General features: G+C 36.5%; 1 protein-coding gene across 1 annotated transcript; it reads right to left on the bottom strand.

Annotated features, from left to right (window-relative positions):
* Nucleotides 1-17,783: 17,783 nt before the first annotated feature.
* On the bottom strand, nt 17,784-19,398 carry SYP111 (syntaxin of plants 111). The gene is made up of 2 exons (XM_068486165.2): nt 19,151-19,398; nt 17,784-19,000 (listed from the first exon to the last, which is right to left on the bottom strand). Exon 2 carries the CDS (start codon nt 18,928-18,930, stop codon nt 17,977-17,979), a length of 954 nt encoding a protein of 317 aa, XP_068342266.2. The 5' UTR covers nt 18,931-19,000; nt 19,151-19,398; the 3' UTR covers nt 17,784-17,976.
* Nucleotides 19,399-26,401: the final 7,003 nt, after the last annotated feature.

The following is a 26,401-nucleotide window of genomic DNA, read 5'->3' on the forward strand; positions in this document are numbered from 1 at the left end:
TGGTCGATTGAACTCAGATTTGCATCAACTTCATCATTTGCATAAGTTGATAGTGGTGCCACAAGGTGAAGAGCTCATGAGGAGTTACCACTTCGTGAAGACCGAATGAGTTCATCTTGTGTAAGGCAAGGTTGCATAAAGGTAAAGCTGCTCCATAGATAGGTATCTAGGAATTGAGCTTCTGTGATCTTTGTATGAACCTTTGTTTACACTAGTGGATTGGATTTAGTGGTGAGTCCCCAGTTTTTTAACCCAGAGGCGGGTTTTTTGGCCAAAAATATCCCGTGTAATTTATCGTTTTTCAAGTTTACTTATCTTACTCTTTGCTTATGATATATATTCATCATTATTGGCAAATAGATAAGTCCATGCAACTAAGATTGTCAGAGTTATAATGTGCATTGAACTGGATCTTAGTTAACTAGAAACACTTCAGTAAACCGAGCCTTGAATTAGCTACTTCCGCTGTTAAAGTAAACTAACATATATGATCTTAGTTAATGAGTGTTGCTAACTAGTCAGACAAGCACATATATAGATTTTAAATTGTAGGTTATTCCACCTGGTACCAATTTCAATTAATATCAGAGCTTTGCTCTAGATATACATAGAGTGATCTGTGGGAGCTACTGGTAGTGGGTGGAATCTCACCACGGATCGTTATCGTGTTGCGGGATCTTGCAACTCTCCTCCATTCTTTGATGGAAAAAATTATGCTACTTATAGTGGTTGATTATCTCACCCTTGAGTGGAAGGCTCTATCAAGGCTAGTCAGTGGAGAGTATGTGATTAAGCCAAAAGGTGAATGGACTTAAGGAGAAATTACTTCGGCCATGGCTAATATGAAAGCAAAGAATGTTATTGTTTTTGCCATTTTGTCTAATCAGTTTGCTCATGTTCGATATTGCACAACTGTCAAGCAAGCTTGGGACAAACTCCAAATTCTTCATGAGGGTGATAAACAAGTGAGAGAACTAAAGCTCCAGATGACTCTTTCAAAATTTGAGGATTTGAGAATGCTTGAGTTTGAAACCTTCTCCACCTTCTATAAGAAAGTTAAAATGTTGAAAAATGAAGCCTTAGGATTAGGGAAACCTATTGATGAAACAACCATTGTTCAAAAGATTATGTGATCCTTACCCAAAAGATTTCAAGCAAAGAAGGCTGTCATTCAAGAGTTTTAGGACCTAAATGAGATCAAGCTTGGAAAATTTGCTGGGAAACTCATCACCTATGAGATGGAGCTTGATATGGATGAAAATGACTCCAAGAAGAGAAAAGAAGTGGCCGCCCTTCAAAGTGTTGTGAACAGTGAGGGTGTAAGTGACTTGTGTGGACAAACCTCAGAAGATGATCTTACCTTACTTGTCAAACAATTTAGAAGGATTCTCAACAATAAAGGAAGAGAGTTAAAAAAGATTAGGGAGTCCTCTAGAAACTCAAAACACCAATCACATGAAAAGTTCACATTTGGTAGAAAACAAGGAAAATTTACAAGTAGAAAAGACAAATCTCCCTTAAGAGAATCTGGTTTTTGCTTTTCTTGTGGTGGTAATGGACATCATGCTGGTAAGTTTGCAAACAACAGGGAATCAAGTCAGAAAATGGACAAAACAATGTTGGCTACTTGGAGTGAAAGTGAAAGTGAAGAGTCTATGCATTCTGATGAGTCATCAAATGATAAAGAAAAAAATTGTTTGCTTCTCTAAGAAAGGCTATCGAATTATGGACGAATATGGAAAAAAATATTATGGTTCTTCCTACATCTGGAGCCAATTGTTACATTCTTGATGCTTCAAAGGTTGGTGAATCCCCAATGTGCAACAAAGCTTGCGATGATGTTAGTGTGTTGTGGCATAAAAGACTTGGTCATGTCCACTTCAAAGATCTTCAAAATTTGTCTAATCGTGAGGTTGTTAGAGGCTTACCTCATCTTTTAGTTTCTAACTCATGTGTTTGTGGATCTTGCCAACTGGGAAAGCAGACCAAAGTGGATAATAAGAGACTAAATGATATTGCAACCACCAAGCCTTTACAATTAGTGCATATGGATCTTGTTAGTCTAATTCAAACATTGTCTATAGGAGGGAAGGAGTATATTCTGGTAATTGTGGATGACTACTTTAGATATACTTGGGTGTGTTTCTTGAGGAAAAAATCAAATAATTTTTAACAGTTCCTCACAGTATACAAAGTAATGCTAAATGAATATCTGACCAGTCGACCTTCTCTTATTAGAATCAGAACTGATCATGGCACTGAATTTAAGAATGCTCTATTTGATGAATTCACCTCAACCAATAACATCAAACGTGAATTTTTAGCTCTTAGTACTCCTCAACAAAATGAAGTTGTTGAAAGGATAAATCGTGTTCTGATTGAGATGACCAGGGTGATGTTAAGTTGCAAGAATCTGGCAAAACATTTTTGGGCCTAAGCCATGAATACTACATGCTACATTTTAAATAATGTGACTTATTATGAACTCTGGAGAGGTAAAAAGCCAATATTAAAGTATTTCAAAGTGTTTGGAATTGTTTGCTTTATTATGAGAGATTGAGAACACTTAGCCAAGTTTGATACTAATTATGATAAGGGAATCTTCTTGGGGTACTCCAACACCAGCAGGACATATAGGGTCTACAACCTACGAACAAAAACTATCATGGAGACCATAAATGTTAAAGTTGATGACTCTTATTCTTCCTGCTCCTAATGCTAAAAATGTTGATTTCTGCCCTCCTCCCTCAAACGATAATGATGGTGTTTCTGGTCAGTCAGGAGATAGCAGTCAGAAAGTGACATAAAAAGTCAATCTAGCTCAAATCAAGATTCTTGTATCGTGTTTAGGGATAAGCTAAAGTGGGCTTAGGGTCATCGAGTTGAGGAAATTATAGGTCCCATTGACCAAGGCGTTAGAACTCAAAGACAACTAGCTGATGAAGTTGCAAATGTTTGCTTTGTCTCCTAGATGGTGCCCAAGAATTTTGAAGATGCCAATTCAGTTAGATGCAATGATGATCGAAAGAGTACTTTTGGAGAAGCTTTATTTGTTGGGAATAATTTGGATGCTTGGCACAACAAAAAGCAAAATTGTGTCTCTTTGTCTTTTCCCAAGGCTAAGTATGTGGCTTCTGGGAGCTGTTGCACTCAATTAATGTGGATGAAGCAAATGCTCAGTGACTATGGTATCTCTCAATCCACATTTCTTGTTTATTGTGACAATATGAGTGTTATTGATATTTCCAAGAACCCTGTCCAACATTCAAGAACCAAACATTTTGACATAAGGCATCATTTCATTAGAGATCTTGTGGAAGGTAGAATTCTTACCTTAACCTTTGTGCCAACTAAAAAACAGCTAGCTGACATATTCACTAAAGCCCTAGATAATTGAAGGTACGAGGATCTTCAACGGTCTATTGGTCTGTGTGATATGATTTGAATAGGTTGTATAGCCTTGCTTCCAGGAGTTGAAGATTTTGTCTAGTCTTTATGCATGTTTTATACAGACAATTATCTCATCAGATAACCTCTCTTTGCTCTATGTATGCATCTCTTATCTATCATACATTGTTAGTAATATACGGATTAGCCTTGGATAATCTTTCATTGTGATGTCAAAGGTTCTCCTAATTCTTTCTTATGGCCTCTGAAAAATCATTTTTCCAATCATCCAAATCTAGTGGTGTTTTTTAATTTGATATTGCTTTGGTCCTAATTGAGTGGTAGTGACTTTACTTACTCTATAATCTGGACCTTGTGCCAATTCTCTTCCTTTTGTCCTCTCCCCAAATCAGAACTAAAATTTAAATGGGAGAGTGTCTTGTGAAAGGGGAGTCTTCAAAAGGAAGTATACGTTATCAAATGAGAAAGTAGGTCATGTATCAAATTCTCTTAAAATATCAATGGCGATTCATCAAAATTTCACCTCATTCAAATGACCTTGGCATTTCTCAAATTGGTGCCTCACTCAAAGTTCCACACCAAAGTTGGCTTTTCCTTCAAGGCTTACGCCTTACTTTTTGCGAGTCTTGTTCATCATTCATATTATGTAGGAAGTGATGTCTCTTAAGGTCAGTGGATTATTAAAAGCTTGGTTAACTTTGAAAATGCTTTTAAGATTAAATGCTTGCCTCTATGATTTCAAGATTGTTGTCTCCAATCCTATCCCCTTACCTTAACACATCACAGTTGCTTCATGAGCAAGTGTTCATCTTTATATTACTATCTATGTATGACCCTAAAGAGTTGTCTTTTGAGAATTGCATTGCATATTGTTTTTATTAAACACTTGTCATATCAATATCTCTTGGAAGCATTGATATTCAAACTACTTTATATTATCCATTTCATGGCTTGTGTTTTAGTTGTTGTTTATTGGTGCAAAGATTCAATTATTATCTTGATCTCTACCATCTTAAAGAGCTGCATTCGGTTGTTTGGGTACATTTCAATGCCTATGCTTAAATTTATGTTTCAATGAACATCTTTGTTTTCTGTTGAGTCATTATCCCTTGTCAAAAAAATGAAGTCATGATTTAGGATTATGGGGGAATGTGTTTTCATGAAGAGCATCATTTATTGGGGAGTTAAATCACAATGCATGCATCTTTTTGTGCTTACTCATTGCTAGTCTCATTGTTGCTACACCTTGCTTGGGCTTATCCATATGATTTATTGCAAATTCTTTATCTGTTGTGCTTTATTATTCATGTCCAGTGTTTTTGCAGCAAATTTGACTACTCTGCTTTTTCCCACCTTGTCTTTGTCTTACCATGACAAAATGGGGGAGAAGAATTTTCGTTGTGTTTCATACCTTGCAAGCATTTTCTTATCCATGATAAATTTCACTTGTTCTTGTCAAAAGTTGTTCCTATGCAAGATTCATTCCTTGGCTTTTCTCTTGATTGTGGGGGAGTGAAATTAGTTCTAGGCTTGGGGTATTTTGTCAAGGAAAGCCAAAGGGGGAGATTGTAAGTCTAGTTTTAAGTGTTTAGTTTTCCTTGTCAAATATTATATTTGTGTACCACATGCTCAACTTAGTTCTAGATTACATTATCTGATTATAAGATGCTGCTACTGGAATTAAATGTTAAAGGACATGGCTCACCTCACATCAAAGGTTTGTTCTTGCATGTGCATTTCATATCTCTATTTGTGTTGCATTCTGTCTAGGTTAATTGTCTAGTCAGTTTTGCGCACTGACTTCCAGCTGTTTAGGCATATAGATTAAGACAACCCACATAGGCTGACTGACACCTTTCTCGTGGTAGTCAATTTCTGTCTATTGATTTGTCTAGATTTCTTTTGCAGTCGACATGTGTCCTTGGGACAGGTTGGCTGATGGAAAATCATATTTCCTTGGGTATGTTTGTTCCTTAGGGTTTCATTTGGTCCGTGGGGGTTCAGAATTTATTTTAGAGAGAGCGTGCCTTGAGCTTGCCTCTTCTTCATTTATGGAACCCTAGCTGCAAAACCAAGTTCATGCATTAAACACCCAATCATTGTATATTAGAGTTGCATTGTTTTAAGGTTTTGCATAAAGTTCTTGGTCTGGTTTTAAGCTTTCAATCAGTTTTAGACCACGTTTTTAGATTCAAGTTACATTCTTCCTTCAATTGTTTGACTAGAAAATCTGACTGGTTGATTAAATCCAGATTTGCACCAACTTTATCATAACATCATTTGCATAAGTTGATATCGGTGCCACAAGGTGAAGATCTTAGGAGGAGCTGCCACTTTGTGAAGACCGAAAGAGTTCATCTCGTGTAAGGCAAGGTTGCACAAAGGTAAAAATGCTCCATAGATAGGGATCTAGGAATTGAGCTTGTGTGGTCTTTGTATGAACCTTTGTTTACACTAGTGGATTGGACTCAATGGTGAGTCCCTAGTTTTTTAACCCAAATGTGGGTTTTTTTGCCAAAAACATCATGTGCAATTTATCAATTTTCAAGTTTACTTATCTTATTCTTTACTTGTGATATATTTTCATCATTATTGGCAAATAGATAAGTCCATGCAACTAAGATTGTCAGAGTTATAATGTGCACTGAACTGGATCTTAGTTAACTAGGAACACTTCAGTAAACTAAGCCTTAAATTGACTACTCCCACTGTTAGAGTAAACTAACATATCTAATCTTAGTTTATGAGTGTTGCTGACTAGTCAGAGAAGTACATATATAGATTTTAAATTGCAGGTTATTCCACCTGGTACCAATTTCATAATCTTTAAATGGTTATAAGTACTTTGTAACCTTTGGGATGATTATTCAAGGATTACTTGGTTATATCTTTTAAAGTGCAAGAGTGAAGTCATGAATGTGTTTAAAGATTTTCATAAACTTGTAACAACTCATTTTGGTTGTCATATTCACACCTTATGGTTTGACAACAGGACTGAGTATATGTCAAATAACATTTCTCAATACTTAAGTTCCCATGGAATTTTTCATCAAACAAGTTGTGTTGGCACTCCTCAACAAAATGGAGTGGCCGAGAGAAAAAATAGAGATTTTCTTGGGAAGACTAGAGCTCTAATGTTCCTAAGAAATTTTGGTCTCAAGGGGTGCTTATTGCCACCTATTTGATCAATAGACTGCCTAGTAAGGTGTTGGATCAAAAATCACCCTATGAAGTCATGAAAGGAAGAAAGATTAACTTTTCTCATTTAAAAGTCTTTGGTTGTACTTGTTATGTTCATGTTGCTTCAATACATCGAGACAAGCTTGATCCAAAAGTTAGCAAATGTGTTTTTCTGGGATATTCTTCAACACAGAAAGGTTACAAGTGCTACAACTTTTCTTCAAGGAAAATCATTATCTCAAGGGATGTAAGATTTGATAAAACAACACCTTTTTTTAAGAAGTCAGTGGAGGATTTCAGTAAGGGGGTGCATGTTTTTGAAACCTTCCCTTTACCAAGTCCAATAATCAGTGATGAAAATGTATACATGCCTACTAACAGAGAATATGGCAACCCTCTAAGTAATGGAGAGGAAAGTTTGCCAGAATCATCAACTCAATCATCTACATCCCACTCATCCTCTGCAGTTTCAAAACCATCACTAATCTTGCTTCAAGGATGAAGAAACCCATATCATGATCGTCACCCTTCATCCAGGTTTTTAGATTATGTGACTTACGATGCAGGGTACCTAGCTGCTAAATGCTTATCATACCAAAGGATGACACCTAAGCATGCAACTTTTCTCAATTCCATATCCAATGTTTGTGAACCAAGAAACTTCCAGGAGGCAGTACAGCAAGATGAGTGGAAGCTGGCTATGGAGGAAGAGTTAAAGGCCTTGGATGATAATAAAACGTGGAGTGTTACCAAACTACCACAAGGAAAAAAGGTTATGGGAAGTAGATGGGTATATAAAACCAAACTTCACTCTGATGGCACCTTGGAAAGACACAAAGCTAGACTGGTAGCTCATGGTTTTACTCAAACCTTTGGGGTAGACTACAAAGAGACTTTTGCTAATGTAGCTAAGATGAAAACAATTAGAGTGTTGGTCCATTACCATTAATCATGCATGACCCTTATACCAAATGGATGCAAAAAATGCATTCCTGCATGGTGAGCTTGCAAAAGAAGTTTACATAAAACTCCCTTCTGGTCATCCCCAATCCAATGATCCAGAGTTGGTCTGCAAGCTACACAAATCCATTTGTGGATTACAACAGTCTTCTCGTGCTTGGTATTCAAAGTTGAGTACAGTTCTTGAAGAAGTTGGCTTCAAGAGAAGCAACGCAGATTCCTCTTTCTTTGTTCGAATTGGTTCTAGTGGAACCCTAGTGATTCTTATTTATGTGGATGATCTCATTGTCATTGGTGATAATGCCAGTGAAATTGTCTTACTTAAGAACTCTCTTAAGTAGAAATTTACCATCAAATACCTTGGGACACTCAAATATTTCCTTGGCATTGAAATGGCAACTTCTAAGAAAAGACTTTTCTTGAATCAACAAAAGTATATTCTCGATTTACTTCAAGAAGTAGATATGGTAGACTGCAAACCTGCCTCTACACCTCTTGATTGCAAATAAAAATGACCATGGATGGAGAACTTCTTGATAATATCAATCACTATCAAAGGTTGGTTAGGGGACTTATTTATCTTACAATAACAAGGCCTGACATTGCCTTTGCTGTTAGCCTTGTAAGCCAATTTATGCATTCTCCAACGCTAGCTCATTTGCAAGTTGTTAAGAGGATACTCAAGTGCTTGAAATGCTATTTGGGGCATGGCATTTTGATGCAAAATAATGCTCACACGCACATCCTTGGTTACACTAATGTTGACTGGACATGCAACTCTTTGGATCACAAGTCAACTACTGGTTTCTACATTTTCTTTGGACCTAATCTGGTGAGTTGGAAAAACAAGAAGCAAAGTGTGATTGCTCGGTCAAGTGCTAAGGCTGAGTATAGGGCTATGGACAATACTACTTGTGAATTAATATGGCTCAAATGCCTCCTTTCTAATTTAGGGTTCCCCAGTTCTCAACTAATAACTCTTATGTGTGCTAACTAAGCAGCCATGCATATAGCCTTTAATCCAATTTTCCATGAGAGGACCAAGCATATTAAGGTTGACTGTCATTATATTCGTGAGAAGGTTCAATCAAATATCATACAAACTTGTTACACTCCAAGTTCCAGACAGTTTGCTGACCTCTTTACCAAGCCATTGGTAACTGCTGTGTTTCAAGGTCTTTTATCCAAGCTTGGATCAATCAATCTCCTTGATCCAAGCTTGAAGGGGAGTATTGGAATAGATTAATGGCGTGTTTATCAATCAGGGTTGGAATGAGATGAAAGGAAATCATTCCTGATTGAAAGGATTCCAGTGTTTACTCAACATTTTGGGAATGAAAACAAGTGGGGTCCACTAGAAAATAGGAATTCAATTCCAGAATTTGGATGAATTAAATTACTGAGATGGAGGTGGTAATCCTACTCTGGGTGAAAGCCTCTATCTGGAATCATACTTTCTTACCCAAAATACCCTTAAAATGTTTTAGCACCCAGCCTTCTATCTGTTTCTCTCTCTCGCCGACTCCTTTACAACTTTAGCACCCAGACCCCTCCATCTGCACATGCACCGTACTGGATTGAACTTTGAAGTCGCTGTCAGAAGCTCGTCTACGCTTGCACCATTGCAAGAATCCAAGGTTCTGACAAACTATTCTCGAATCTGACGTTCTAACCCACACCGAGATTTCCCTGAAATCTAACCCGCACCGACGAAGGAGCATGAAACAATGAAAGGAAATAGGAGATGAAAAAAGGGAAAAAAATCAAAGGAAGGAGGAGATGAAAAAAGGGAAAATGAATCAAAGAAGGAAATACAGTTGTAGTCTTCTGTAGCCACATATAAATCACTTTTTTTATTTACCATTATATTGTATAAAATTGTATTAAAAGAAATAACCATAAAATATTTGATTTGTGACATGGGCATTTTAGTAATTGTAATATTTTATACTACAATTCTGTTGAATTAGTAAACAGTTTTATGAATTCACTACTATTTCTATTCCGATTCCAGAATATTTTAGTAAACAGCTTTTATGGAAATCTAGATTTTGATTCTCTTCAATCCAATTCCTCCTCAATTCAATTCCTCTTCAATCTAATTCCTCCAATTTTGATAAACCCTAAACCCTAAATTGCAACCGAAAAAGTTCGCATTGTATAATATAAATCTCCAGTACAAGCAATCAAAAAAGCAAGACACATAGCATAATAGAAACATTTTGTAAAAGTGTAATCATCACTACCGGATCGTAATGGGGATGTTGTCTTAAGTTTAATAAGATTCCTTCTAGTGCAAGGAATAGATATGGTTATGGCGGAAAAGAAAGAACGACATAACAACTTAATATAAAGAATGATGAAGATAAGAATGATGGAGATAAGAATTAAGCAATTTGTCTATTGTGGATACAAAGTCCAGCAAACAAGATCGAGCAAAATTGTGGAGATAAGAATTAAGCAATTTGTCTATTGTGGATACAAAGTCAAGCAAACAAGATCGAGCAAAATCGTACTTTGTGATTACAAAGTCAATGGTCTATTGTATAGACACTCATTGTTGTATAACTTAGCTTTTATTACATGTAGTTGGGTGTAGTTGAGAGCTGCTGCCTTTATTGTTGTAAGACCATCACTCCTAAATAAGGAGTCCTTGTATCAAGAGCTATTTGTCTAACGAAAAACCTCTTATTGAATTTTTTTTCCCTTCTTCTGCCTTACCTTTTAGTTGACTTTTCTTTAGTTTCCATGGCTGCTTCTTCTCTTCTTACCAGTTCCCTTCCTAATATTTCCTATTTGGTTTCAATCAAACTTGATTGAACGAATTATATGTTGTGGCTTGCCCAATTTAATCCCTTACTTAAAATAATGATCTCGTTGGCTATGTTAATGGTACAAAACATGTCCAGCAAAGTTTCTTGAGGATGGTACTACTCCCAATCCTAAGTACGTGACTTGGCAGCGACAAGACCAACAATTGTTGAGTTGGATTAACTCAACTTTGACACCAAATGTGCTTTCCATTGTCCACAACTTGTGAAACATCCCGAGCTATTTAGGATACTTTAAAAACAAGATTTGCTTCTCAACTTAAGCACCAAATGTAGTCCACTAAAAAAGGTAACATGTCAATCACAGAGTACGTTGATAAATTGACTAACTTCAATGATCAATTGGCTCTTGCGGGAAAGCCCGTTGATGATGGTGATCATATGGAGCTGATTTTAAATGGTGTTGGTCCTGCTTTCGAAAGTACCGTTACTTTGGTTAAAGCAAGAGAAACTCATATGAGTTTTGACGATATGGTTGCTTTGCTCTTGAGCACTGAAAGTCGTATGGATGACTATAACACTTATTTCCATCCAAATCATACTACTATTCTCTTTGCACCTTCTGGCTCCTCTCCAAATCGTGGTTGTGGAACCACACTTCACCTTGGCAATGGTAGTACGTTCATTCGGTCGTGGTGGTTTTCAAAGTATTGGCTTCTTTCATGGTCGCGGTGCAGGTAATCTTTTTGTTAGCCATTACAGTGGTTTGAATGGTAGTTTGTTTCATGGTAGATCCTATAAAGATGTATTAGATGCTTCAGATATTGACAAGTGTACATAAATTAGGGTGCTAAGCAGTTAAGTTTGTTATTAGTAGTTGGCTTGCTTAGTGACTAAGATAGCCTTGTCTATATATATGTGCAACTGTTGTAACTCAAATGATTGATTCAATACATATAAGATATAATTTCCTTCTCTCTCTAAAACTGTTACTCTCTCTCTCTATCAAGAACACAGATGATGAAGAATCTCTTTGTATTATGACATGGTATCCTCGCCGGTGAAGAAGATTTCTCAATCCTGAGCCGCTTTTTGCTTCTACATTCCTAATCAATTTGTTATGGTGTGAATTTCTGCTCTTCTTCCTTCCTCCATAGCTCTGTGAGATTGTGTATCTGCGAAGTTTTTCTGTGAAGTATATGCATGATTGTGCACACCAAGTGTTCGATTAATTGCTTCTTACAAGATCTATTTGGGTTGCTGTCAATTTACGAGATCTTTACAAGTTTAATTCTTTGTGCTTTTGCACAATTCTTCTTTCTGAAACCTTAATTTCGTGATCTTTTTCACGAATTCTCCAATTCTTGCATAGTTATCTCTACAAATATGGTGACTGCTGTACAGTTACAGATTGTACAGTCTCCGATCACAAACCTCATTGTGAATGTCTCTAATTCTGTTACTGTGAAGCTTGATGATACAAATTATCTTGTATAGAATTATCAAATTTGATTACTTATTCAAAGTTATGGTATATTTGACTTTGTTGCTGGCATTCATCCATGTCCTACTCAGTTTAAAGATGATTCGGATGTTGAAGGTGTTGAAACTGAGGAGTTTCAGATTTGGAAAATGCATGATCATGCTCTCATGCAATTGATCATTACTACACTATCTCCTACAGCCATGTCTTGTATCATTGGTTGTCTCACTTCTCATGATCTGTGGACTAATTTGAAGGATAGGTTCTCCACAGTCACGAAAGCTAGTATTTTTCAACTGAATTGCAGAATATAAAGAAAGGTTCTGATTCAGTCTCTCAATATCTTCAAAGGATCAAAGATGTAAGGGATCATCTCTCTGCTGCAATAGTGAACTTTGAAGATGATGATATTGTAATTTTGGCACTTAAAGGCTTGCATGCTAAGTATAATACTTTTTGAACAGTTATAAAGGGGAGAGATAAAGCCATTTTACTTAAGATTTTAGGTCCCAGCTATTAGCAGAAGAATTCGTTGTTGAAAATCATTCTGTGATTGAAACCTTTGTGTTTGCAATGATGGCAAATGAGCAAAAAGACAAAGGAAATGTTATGATGTTTAGAGAAGGGTCTAGTCAATCTCAAACACATAACTATACTCCTCGTCGATCAACCAGCACTGGTCCTTATAATGGTGGCTCTTCTAATCACAATGGAGGGTACAGTTCCAATTAAAGAGGGAGAGGAAGAGGCAGAAACAACTATAATTCTAATAACAGACTCAATTATGGTTCTTCAAATTCCAGTGCAAGAATTCTTGGTCCAGGAAAACCACATGTTTCTACATGTCTTGATCATGGATATGATATTCCAACCTACCAGATTTGCAACAAATAAGGTCACATTGTTGTTAACTGCTTCCAGAGACATTCGTCCTCCACTACTCCATCCTCCAGGCCATAGTGTCAAATTTGTTGGAAATTTGGACATACTGCCTTGCAATGTTTTCATAGAACTGATTTCTCATACCAAAGAAAGGCTCCATCTCCAAATCTATCTGTTATGCATATAACTTTTCAACGATCAGCACCTCAGGACCAGTTTTGGGTGGCTGATACAAGAGCAACTTCTCACATGACTTCTGATTTGGCAAACCTTCATCTTGCAACTCCATTCTCTGGCACATATACAGTAACCACAGCCAGTGGTTCAGGTTTGCATATCTCTCATATTGGCTTGAGTACATTAAGGACACCTAAATATGCATTTGAATCATATGTCTTCAGTTTGTAAATCATGTTTAAAGGGAAAATTTACAAAGCTTCCTTTTGTTTTCCCTACAAATAAAACTGTAAAACCCTTGGAGGTGATACATAGTGATGTTTGGGGACCTTCATCTACTGTTCCAGTCATCAATTCAAACATTTCTTGCTTGACAAAGGTATAGTTCATCAAAAATCATGCCCATACACCCCTGAGCAAAATGGTCTTGCAGAAAGAAAGCATAGGCACATTTTAGAAACTGCTATCACCCTTTTACAAAATGTTTATTTTCCCTCTAAGTATTGGTTTCATGTCTGTGCTACTTCTGTGTATCTTATTACGAATGCTTTGTCAAACATTGCACATGTTTTCACCATATAAATGTCTTTTTGGTCAGCCTCCTCAGATTTCTCATCTTAAAATCTTTGGTTGTGCATGTTATCCTCTTTTAAAACCCTATAATACTACTAAGTTGCAACCCAAAACAACTCGGTGTGTGTTTATAGGATATGCAGGCTAATATAAAGGTTATTTGTGTCTTAATCCACTTACTGGAAAAATCTTGGTTTCCAGACATGTGTTATTTGATGAATTTGACTTTCCATTTTCAAATTCTCAAAAATCATCCATTCACTCTCATGACATTTCATCTCAATCACAAGTATCTATCCCTATATCACAGTCATTACCACCATTAGTCACTTCCCAAAACATAGTCATTCCTCCTTAACCATCTTCTTCACTTGTTTTATCCCCTACAGCCTCAAAGTATTCCACTTCCATAACCACTAGAGCCACAGAGTTATTGCAAAACCTTCCCTCTAATGCCTCAGAATTTTTGGATTCCTCTCACTATAATTAATCTTGTGAGCCAGCATCTCAGAGTTCTACACAGTCTCAAATCCCTGTTGATCCAAATTTTCAAACAGAAAATCTATCTGTTGTTCTTCCCATACCCTCAGTTAGTTTGCATCCCATGCAAACTCGGTCCGAATGTGGAATCTCTAAAAGGAAAGTGTTCACAGCAACTGTTCAATCATTTGCAAATGTCATTAAACCTACTTCATACAAATCTGCTAGTAAAATTCCTGAGTGGCAAGCAGCAATACAAGAAGAGATAGATGCTCTTCATGCTTAGAAAACTTGGAGTCTAGTTCCTCTACCCTCTGGGAAGAATTTGGTTGGATGTAAGTGGGTGTATAGGATTAAAACACACTCTGATGGTTCTATAGCTCGATACAAAGCTCGATTGGTTGTAAAAGGATATGATCAAGAGGAAGGTATTGATTATAGTGAGACTTTCAGCCCTGTAGCTAAACCCACCACTGTGAGGTTGATTCTTGCTTTGGCATCACAATTCAATTAGTCCTTGAGACAATTAGATGTCAAGAATGTATTTCTGCATGGTGAGTTAAATGAAAAAGTATATATGACCCAACCTCTAGGATTTCAGAGTGACATTCATCCTTCTCAGTATATGTGTAAGCTAAATAAGTCATTATATGGGTTGAAGCAAGCTTTACAAGCTATTTGCTTGGTTTGGGTTTTAAGTCCTCTTTTGCAAATCCTTCACTATTTGTTAAACATAATGTTGTTGGTACAGTTGTGTTGTTATTCTATGTGGACGATATTATTCTAACAGGCAGTTCCTCTACAATGATTGATGATGTTATTATGGAACTAACCAAAGAGTTTGAAATGAAGGATTTGGGCCAGTTGAATTACTTTCTGGGATTGCAGATTGCTTATCAATCTGGTGGCTTGTTTGTCCCTCAGTCACAATACATCAAGGATCTGTTAAACAAAGTTGATTTGCAAGATTCCAAGCCTTATCCTACCCTTTGTTTACCATATCACAGACTTATCAAAGATGATGGCACTCCATATCACAGTCCAAAGCAATATAGGAGCATTGTTGGGGCCTTGCAGTATGTGACTTTTACAAGGCCAAACATAGCCTTTTCAGTAAATCAATGTTGCCAATTTATGCATAATCCCATGAATTATCATGTTGTTGCAATTAAGAGAATTCTTAGATACCTCATTGGAACAATAAACTATGGTTTGTGCTTCAAACCTGGAAAATCACATCTGCAAGCATACAGTGATGCAGATTGAGCAGGTGATCCTAATGATCGCAAATCAACTTCTGGTCATATTGTATATTTTGGTTCAAGTCCCATATCTTGGGCTTCCAAGAATCAACACACCGTGTCCAGATCTTCAACTGAGGTAGAAAATAGAGCATTAGCTATTACAGCTGCAGAATTGGCTTGGATTAGACAATTATTGTGTGATCTTCATTTTTCTGTGTTCACTGCGCCAGTGATTTACTGTGATAATATTTCAGCAATTGCTTTATCTTCTATTCCGACAATGGCGCATCATCACATATCACCAATGATTTAGCTAATTTGAGCCTCTCCACAGAATATACTGGTCAAGATCAAGTCGTTGTTGGTAATGGTGCAGGTTCGTCTATTAAGCATATTGGTTCCTATTCCGTGTCTAAATTTCCTTTAAATTCTGTGTTGCATTGGCCTTCTACTTCCGCTAATTTGTGCTGATAACCATTGCTACTTCATTTTCACTCCTATTGATTTTTTTTGTGAAGGCTCTATCCACTGGGAAGACGTTTTTCCACGGCAAGAGTGAGAATGAATTGTATCTATTTCGTGTAGGTTCGTCGAAGTTTCCCTCCAAGACCGTGGCTTTCTTTGGACAATGAACGTCTTCATTTGTGTGGCATTAATGTTTCGGTCATCCATCTTATGCAATTTTTAATAAAATTATGTCTTCTGTTCCTATTAAGGATTCTAGGTTACCTAGTTTTTGCTCTACTTGCCCATTGAGCAAAAGCACTAAATTACCTTTTGCTTTGTCTCCATCTGTTTTCGTTTGTCCTCTTCAATTGATCCATTGTGAGGTTTGGACTTCATCAATTGCCTCTGTTAAGGGTTCCAAGTATTTTATAATATTTCTTGATGACTATTCCCATTATACTTGGATATTTCCTATGAGATTTAAACATGAAGCTTTTTCTAATTTTCAAAAATTTAAATTGCTTGTTGGTCAGAGTTTTTCTATGAAAGATTTGGACCCCTCTATTTTTTTCTTGGGTCTTAAAGCAACTCGTGGAGATGATGGGTTACATCTAAAGCAGACAAAATATATTGTTGATTTGTTGAAGCTTGCGGATATGTTGGAAACCAAGCCTTGTGCTACTCCAGTTCAATCTAGCTCCCCACTTCGCTCTCTTGATAGGGTTCCCTTGAATAATCCTACTAGCAACCGAAGTGTGGTAGGTGCTTTGTAGTACTTAACTATCACTAGACCTGACATCACGTATGCAGTGGGTATGTGAGCATATGCACCAGCCCACCTCAATTCATTGGATTGCAGCCAAACGAAACCTTCGTTACTTAAAGGGCACAATTGAGGAAGGGCTTCTATTTTGTCGTTGTGGTACTAATTTGGTTGGATTTTGAGACGCGGACTATGCTGGGGTTCTGGACACTAGACGCTCCACTGGTGGTTTCTGCATATATTTTGGTCCAAATTTAATTTCTTGGAGTTCCAAAAAGCAACAAACAATTGCTCATTCAAGTACCGAATCAGAATATCGGCAATTGGCCATCACGGCAACTGAACTTGTTTGGCTCCAACAGCTGCTACAGGAGCTTTGCATCCTTATTTACTCCTTTGATTTGGGGTGACAACACAAGTTCCATTGCATTGGCGTCTAATCCCATGTTCCATGCTCCAACAAAACATGTTCATGTGGATTATCATTTTGTGCGTGAGCTTGTAGTGGCAAGGTCATTGAATGTTCGTCATCTGTATACTCAATTTCAGATTGCAGATATCTTCACTAAGGGCTTGTCTTCTGATTGTTTTCATTTTTTAAAGTCCAAGTTCGTTCGCCGTCCACTCATGAGCTTGCGGGGGATGATGAAGATAAGAATGATGGAGATAAGAATTGAGCAAGTTTGTCTATTGTGGATACAAAGTCAAGCAAAAAAGATCGAGCAAAATCATACTTTGTGATTACCAAGTCAAGGGTCTGTTGTATAGGCACTCATTGGTGTATTACTTAGCTTTTATTACATGTAGTGGGTGTAGTTGGGAGCTGCTGCATTTATTGTTGTAAGATCAGCACTCCTATATAAGGAGTCCTTGTACCATTTTGATATAGAAAAGATCAAAAGATTATTTCTCCAAAACAGAGCTTAATTATAAGTTTAAAATACCATTCTCTTCAAAGAAAACAGGACATGGTTTACTTATGTTGGCGGGATTCATTGAAGGGCTGGTATAAACCGGTAACAACCAATGCGACAGTAACCACAAGCAGCCACGATTTGAGAAATGAGCTACGAGGACCCTTGAGTATGATTACAAGGACAAGAAAGGAGATGATGAAAGTCAAGACCCCCTCAGCAATAGGGCCGGTATATGCAAGTCAAGTTTTAAGGAAGGGCCTCCAAGCATGTGTTTGTACTGCTGTGGCATGACCTCATTAATAGCCTGTGGACTGGAAAGTGTAGAGTCCAATGTTAAACTTAAGCATATCATTCTGTGTTTCGTTTATACAGGTATTATTATGCTTTGGAGTTGTGACGGAGAGAAAGGGATAAAAGTGAATTTCTTTGTTGAAAGAGTGAGTACATTCTGTTGGATTATTTTCATGTGAAAAGTGGAATGAGAAAACTGAACACAGATTGAGAAAGGGATAATACTATTTATCATATCATATTTCCACCGGAAATTAAAGAAACAAACATTTTAACAGTAAGGCTTAAAGAAACAAACATTTTAACAGTTGCCCTCCCCACCCCACCCCCTCCCTCCTGAAGGCCTCAACCTAAGCAATTGAAGCAAAAATAGCAGTACTAAACTGAAAGCAAATTGAATTCAAGAGTGAGAAAAGCTGGTGGCAATGGGGATAACGATGACGAGAATGAGCAGCAGAAGAATTATCAATCCGATACACATCCACTTCCTGCTGCTCCTCTGGTAGCCCTTGGCGGTGTTGAGATGTTTTGTTCCATCCTTGACATAGTGGGAAGCATTCATCACATGGTGTTCTATATCATCCATCTGCTCCCCCTGAGCCTCCACCATTACTGCCATGTCTAAGAATAGCTGATGCAACTCCAACAGGCTCCTCTCGATGTCCTTGGCCGTGTCGTGCCTGTCCTGTATCTCCACCACCGTTTCCAACACCTTCCCCCTCCCATGCTCCTGTATTGCCTTCCCCAGAAACCCCTCTGCCCCGTTCCCACCCCCATTCGAGATTATCTTTTCAATCACCTCCTCATCCGCCTGCTCTCCCGTGACCGTGAAGTAGCGTCTCCCAACAGTCTCCTTGTACTCGCTCATCATCCTCTGCCTCAGACCCTGGAAATCCATCATAAGCTCCTTGAGCTTCTTGCGCAAGCCACTCGTCACCGCCATCCTCGTTCTGTAAATCGGAGTGCCTTCTTTGTAGGCGGAGAGCCTCCTGTTGGCGGCATTGGCACGATCCATGTCCTCTAGCTGAGATCTGATGGTCCTTGTTTTCTTCAGCACTGCCGTAATATCCGCATTGATTCTGCTGCGCAAGGATTGCAATGCCTCGGACTTGTGGAGCGACTTGCTCTCCTCGTTGGCTTGTTGCAGACGCACGAGAATGTCGCGAACAGATGCCATCTCCTGCTTCACCTTCTCGGCCTCTTCCAGGAACAGACCAAGGTCGGTGTGCATATTTGTGGTGGAGGATGACATCTCCACATTGTTATGATGCCCGGCTTCCAAGTCCAAATCTTTCATAGCCTCTTTCTTTAGATCCACGTAGTTGGTGAACGACTTTGTCATCAGGTCGTTCATCTTTCTTTCTTTCCTTTTATTTCTTCTTCTTCTTTGTTCGTTCCAAAATTCCAAGGAAAGATCAGATCACCTGCATTAGATCCAGATTTAATTCATTGTACAATTAAACAAAACTGGATTAGATCCAGATTGATCTACTAAATAGTAAATTCAACTATCTACCTCTAGACCTAGGAAATCGAAATGAATTAGTTTGAAGAGGGATTTAATTTATGCGTACCTTTTTTTTCCAATTACGGAGTTGGATGAGCAAATCAACAGCTAGCCAGTACTACTTCAGTTGCTTGTTTATGTGAAGGAGAATTAGGCAAAAAAATGAGCGAGAACTAATAGATGTATATCAGAATCAGATGCCTAAATTTCAAATGGAAATCCAACAAACAAGGGAGCTGATCATCTGCTTTTATCACAATGAGATTCCCAAAACGGCTGCGTTCAAGTTTTTAAACAACTTCTGTATTACCAAACTAGCCGTTGACAGGTCACAAACAAATAAAAGAAAAAGGAACTAGCCGTTGGAGTCCTAACGGCTATAATTCAAATATCCGTCAGCTCCGTACTTTTTTGTGATGCGAAAGAATTTGGGCTAAAATTGTTTGCCTATGGAAGTTGGGCTCAGCCAACAGATCGATGTGAGCTTAGCCATTCTTCTACTCATGTACCCAATAAAATAAAAAGACCGAAAGGGAGGTTCTTGATGGTTGATACATAATAATATGAGAGTTTTAACAAAAAGTTCATGGTACTGTTTACTTTAACGAAAAACCAGATTTTTACACTAAAAAGTCAATCCTGGTACTATTCACTTTACCCTTTATTTTGTCCTTATCATTAAAACTCAAAGTTTTCAAGCATTTTTCATTAGTTTTCCTTAATATTAATACATACAAATACAGATTTATCCACACATGATGATATCCACCTACCATTTGTTTCACATTGGTGGGGCGTGATTGCTCTATAAATTGATTCGGAAACAAGTCTTTTACTTTTAATAATTCTGAAATAAAATTTCTTTTCAATTTCAAAAGGGAAATTTTATTTAAACTTATTTAACCTCTTTCTACACGCAACTTACTTTTTTCACCCATATTGTTTTTTTATTAAAGAATTCATATCTCTTTAAATCCAAATTTATTACCTAAACAACCCTCTCAAACCCAATTTAAAATGTAAAATTATCTTTACACGCATTCCCTTTATAAAATAACATCTCTACTTGAATATTTTTTTTTCAAAGAGGCATCTTTTGCCCCTCTATAATTGCATCTGTCATATAGGACTAGCATTTAAGCATCTCCATGGCTGCTTTTTTTATTTTTGCTACCAAAACCCATCCATGGACTAGGGATCCAAGAGATCATTCCGTAGACTTGAATTTGCCAAAAGAATGTTATGCAAGCTCCAGTTCAATCCTTTTAAAAACAAGTATTTTCATGTACTTTTTAAGAAACTTTGAAGTGACATAGGGCTGGGTGTTTTGCTGCTATGTTAATAAACAAATACACAAATTGGAGTTATTTCGAATAAAAAAAGCTGCAAGACATGCCACCCGCTAGTTCGTGGTTAAGGTTGAGCAATCTTTATTTGCACCAAGAATCAAGTTTTATGTCTTTGCAATACTAATCAAAAGTCCTTGCACTGGTGTTTTGGGGCGCATACAAATGGAAGAGAAAAACAAATACAATATAATATAATATAAAAAGTATGAAATTTAATCCAAAGAAGAAGCAAACAAAAAAATATCCACAAATCGAGTCATACCTTAGTTGGAGGATTAAAAACTTCAAAATCACCATCCATCAATTAGAAAAACTTGTTTTTCTTTATCAGAGCTATTAGGGTTTTAGTCAGAATGAACGTAGGATAAACAAAGGGTGATGTTAGTGTTTAATTATAGTATGTGGGACTATTGATAAATTTGATTTTTATTATTAATTTCATTTTGTACTTAATAGTAATTATGCAAGAGGGTAAAATAGACAATTAACATTTAAAATTTAAGTTGGGTGTAAGAAGAGGTTAGATGAGTTTAAATAAAATTTCCCATTTCAAAATTCTCGGAGTATTCAAAGTTTTTAAAATTATTCCAATCTCAAAATTTTTAGAGCATAATGTGATTTTTACGTTCACAAGTTTATCAAAATTTGTATATGTACATTAAATCTCTTTAATGTAATACTCTATAATATTCGAATAAACTCCATATTGTAATAAGTTGTAATTTTTCTTTATCCCATATCAAAGAACTGTGACAACCTGTCCCTAATTTTACGATTTTATTAATTTTAAATGAGTGAATTGACGAAAATGTCCCCAGAAGCGAGAGCGTTGACTTTTGTTGACCAGCGTATAGTGAGACATACGGATCTTTTCGAATTAAATTTCTAAAGTTTATAAAATCCAACGTTAACCGCCACTTGAATTTACGATTGGCAGATATCCAACCGTTGGATCGTAAATAAGTTTTAGTATGTTGTTCTATAAGCATAGTGTGGACTTTGGGAAGTTACTGATAAAAAATCCATGGGTGGATGTAGATGACTTGTGTAGGGTTGTGGACCTCACCTTTGATAGAGACTTGACCTTTGGATAATATGCTACGAATTGATCGTAAATATTAAAATCAGTATTACTAGAGACTATGTAAGGGAATTGGATCTCCTCCTGAGCAAATGGTGGGGATCCTCATGACCACATAACATGAACCGTTGGATTTTGATTCAACGGCTACAATTATTATAACTTTAGAGAGACCTCCCTGTTTGTAGCCATTAGATCCAAATCCAACAGCTCGTGTTGTGTGGTCATAAGGATCCCACCATTTGCTCAGGAAGGGATCCAATTCCCTATGTAGGGCTTAGTGGGCCTATATTGATTAGTGAGTTATCCCAGATAATATATTCATCGGTTAACTTTTAGGGTTAACCGTTGACTTTTGTAAAATTTGATGGGGACCCTCCTTAGCATATTTCAACACGCTGATTCTGAATCCACCGTCCGTTTTCTGAAAGTTGACCGTTTTAGGATAGTTCCTTTATTAGCCTTACGAAAACGTTTAATTTTATTAGCACGTTATATTTACCTAAATGGTTTCATTTCTAGGCGAAATGGATCGCAAGGACTCTCGATGCTACAAGGCGGGTTCGACTCGACGACATGATATGTGAGTGGGTATGTTCTATATATATATTGGTTAGTTTCCATAAATACAAGCATTAATAAATTCTTTATGCATTTGCCATGATTAAATTAATGTTTATAAGAAATACCTTATTGTTGGGAAATGATGAAATAATTCTACGGGATGCACATGTAAGCTTACTATAAGGAGATGCCTTGATTATATTTATGGTCATGAATAGTACGATATTGATTAGAATTATTGAATGGATGTGGCATAACTATATTGAATGACTGCATTAGTGTTAGTACTCACCCTGGCCAAGGCCAGTCTTTCACGTGTATGTGCACATCGCACCATACGCTCACTTTGGATCGATTGTAGGTGCTAATCCTATCATACAAGTTGCCATAGGCAACTCCGACTCGTATGTGATGTGCATAGCACCAGTCTTCACGTGATTGTAGTACTACAGCGTATATTATTATTACACCTAGTCATGTTCATGTCAGAATACCTCTGCTTGAACTCATGTGTCAGCATGTATCGATGAGCACCTGATATGATATGTTGCTTATGTGAGATTTTGTGATTATGGATGTCATGCCCTTATTTATGAGATATTGTGCTGTAATGAATTCTTGAGATTTTGCAGGCTACAGTAAGTATTTTCTTACTATACGTAGTATGTATATTTTGGAAACTATACTGGTTTTACGACGAGGGGACGTTTTCAAAAATATTTTTTATAAAACTTTATTTTTAGGCCAACTCACTCTTGTTTTTTGCCCCTCCAGGTTCTAGTAGCAAAGCTTTCATACCGACGAGGATTATTGGAAAATCTTGGTGTAGACAATTACCTTTTATGATATAATTCTCATCCTATTTTACTGTACTATACTTATGCTCTGACATCACGTGTGAAATGGGTTCATTCCCGCTCACATGTGCACTCTTGTATTTAGGCATATTCAGGTTTAAATTTATTCACATTTTCCACATCGCTACACTTTATGGCTTCGTCACCTTCCAGGTGTCGGCTAACACAACTCGATTTAGAGTTCTAATGGACATTCCGGGTCAGGGTGTGTCAAGAACCATGCCTCCACATAGTTATAAGTGTCAATGAGTACAAAAAATACGCAAGGAATAAATAAAATACTTGGTGCCCAATGAATCCTATTTAAGAAATACAACATTTATTAAGCATAAATAAACCAATAAATAACATTTTGGTTTTTTTAGTACAATAATAGTTTTAGTTATATATTGGAAGAAACTCCATATTGTAAGTAGTTATAATTTTTATTTTTATTTTGTCATCTTAAGAAAACACGCATCCACATAATTATAATCTCAATGAGTACAAAATATGCAAGAAATAAACTACATAACGCCCAAGGAATCCTGTTCAGGAAATACAACATTCATTAAAGATAAATAAGTCAATAAATAATAATTTTAACGACACCTCTATTAAGTCGTAACCTTCCAAAAATTATAGAATAGTTTGGTACCAAGTGTACAACTTTAGAGAAGTTTTACTATTATTGATTTTTTTTTTCCCCTTAATATTTAGTAGTCAATTCTTTGTTTCTATTTGTAATTAATTTAATTTGTATATAATATGATTATGATGGACCACTTAATTTGTATGCAATAGTAACATCAATTTAATTATTTGTTTCTATGTAATAATACGGTCTAATGGTATTACTCATTTATAAGTAAGATGTCTTAAGTTCAAATCTCATGAATTACAAGTTCTATACCAATTTATTCTCTCTCATCCCTTCATGTAAATATATCGATGTATAAAAAAATAAAGTAGTGCTCAAGCACTAACTCATTAATAAGTTTGTATGAATCACTCGTGTTAGCCAATAGGCAATGTATTCTCATGACTTTTAACTGTTTATTTGTCATGTCTTCATTTAAATTTCATTCTTACAAATATTCACCCAAATTCAAAATTGTTTATCCATTTGATTATTGACTGGAACATTTTGATAGTATGTTGATAACATTATGTTTATTCATATTTTGTTATCATAATTAGATCTTAAATGTTCTTTATTTGGTGAATTTCTATAAAGATAATTTATGAATACTTTTTTTTTTGGGTCAAATAATAGATTTTGTTAGATTGGATGTTAGATTAGTCACCGACAATGTTTGAACTCACGTCATCATGCAAGGATTTAACACATTTCCACCACTATGGACCTATGGTAAATGACCACTTGCAGATGATTTATGAATACTTAAATAATGACAAAAGAAAACAGTCTCCAAAAAAAATTAATAATAATAATGACAAAACTTTAGGGGGCAATTTGAAAAAATTAAAACTTCCCGGCCCATTTTAAAACCAACCCAAACATGGAGAGTGAAATATAATGTATCCTAATTTTTTAATTCACAGGGCATCAAATTATAACAAGTGTAGGTCCTACGTGTCTGTCATGTAAGTAAACGAGATGGAAAAGTAAACAGAGTTAGAACTAATGATTAATTAATTTCAGCGTCTCTAACATTTTGAAGGTCATGTGTGAATTTAATAAAAAGGCTCGTTTTATTTAAAGATTTTTTTTTTTGGACAATATCATCGTACATAATTCAACAATCAATATTCAAACTTGATTGAAATCAACATCTCTGACACACTACGACCCGGAATAACCACCTAGACACCTGAATTGAGTTGTGTTGACTGACACGCTGAAGGTGACTAAGTCATGAAGTGATGGGGATGTGGAAAGTGCTACTAATTTAAACCTAATGAAACTAATTCTAGAGTGCGTATGTGAGTGGGACCAACCCATTTCACACAAGTGATGTAAAGAGCATAAGTAAATTGCAGTAATAATAGTAAGGACATTTATACCGAAAGGAAAAGTCTCCATACACGACAACTTTTACCAACAATCCTCGTCGTCACAAAATCTCTATCACTAAAATCCTAGAGGGGCGAAAAATAAGGGTGAGTGGGTCTAAAAATTTTGTGAAACCTTTTTGAAAAGTGTAATCCCTCGCTGTAAAACAAGTATATAGTTTCCCGAAAATATCATAATAATTGCGTGTAGTAAGTACCCTGCAACACAAGTGAGTTAAAGGATGTAGGGCACAACAACAAGGTATCTCAACGTCAAATCTCAATTCGTTATTACAAGAAATCAAAGCTCATTAATTTATGTAGGCACACAAGTTCATTGCAAAGATATTCAAACAATGAAACAGGCTAGGTGTAGGTTTTACATTTTGGTACTACATCACATGAGTTGCGCTAGCCGCATCACATACGAGTCCAAGCACACAAAAAGACAAGCTAACACCTAACTCTAAATCCAAAGCGAATGTAAATAGTGCATGTGAACTACACATGAAGCTGGTCATCGGCCCAGGACAATACAAACAACTAAGAGGCAACGACAAACATGTAAAAATGAGCATAGAAAACACAAGGATGTCATGCCACAAATTTATGCTCACAAATAAAATTATGAACATAAAGTGTGTGAATATCTATTTGTAAAACTAAACATGGCATGTCACACCATAATATATAAAAGTAGTTGTCGGGAAAAAATCACACACACACACACACATACACACACACACACACACACACATATATATATATATATATATATATATATATATATATATATATATATATATACGTACGTAAAAACGAAAAGACCTACTCACAGGTATATGTAGGTCGTAACCGTCCAACTATTTTGCCTGCGGGCCACCTTTGGATAGTCATCTCCTATACGGGAAATTACTACACTAATCATTAGACTAATAATTAATGCAATAAACTTAATTTCTTTGCACAAAAACGGATTTTTCGTCGGAAATTTGGAGAGAATTTCAAATGCTCCGTTCAGAGCCATTTCACAACCAAATTTTGACCATAATATATCAAAACGAAGCTTAGGATAAGAGGAATTAAAGCCAAAAGTTGGCCCATGCTCGTCGAAAAATGACCGAAAGGTGACAACCCAAGTTGGAGTCTTTCTTTTTCATCGATTTCAAAGTGGATTCGAGCATGCAAGCTCAAACCCAGGGCCTAGGGGTTATAGATAGTCGTTCTACACCTGCAAACTTGACCAAAGCAATAAGATTTGGTTGGGGTTAGCTTAGAAAAATCCTACAACTCGTCAAAAAACATGGTGCATAAGGAAAAAGCTAAATGATATGTCCAAAAGCCACATGCATGTCAAGGAATCGTTTGAACAACTTGAGGAAAACTCACAAAGTGAAGAAATCGAAGCTTATCGAGATGGAGATGGTTTGAACCATCGGGTTCCATTGAGATACGAAATGAAAACATCGTAT

Source organism: Pyrus communis, chromosome 12, assembly GCF_041283825.1.
Source record: "Pyrus communis isolate YQ-2024b chromosome 12, ASM4128382v1, whole genome shotgun sequence".
Taxonomy (NCBI): Eukaryota; Viridiplantae; Streptophyta; class Magnoliopsida; order Rosales; family Rosaceae; genus Pyrus; species Pyrus communis.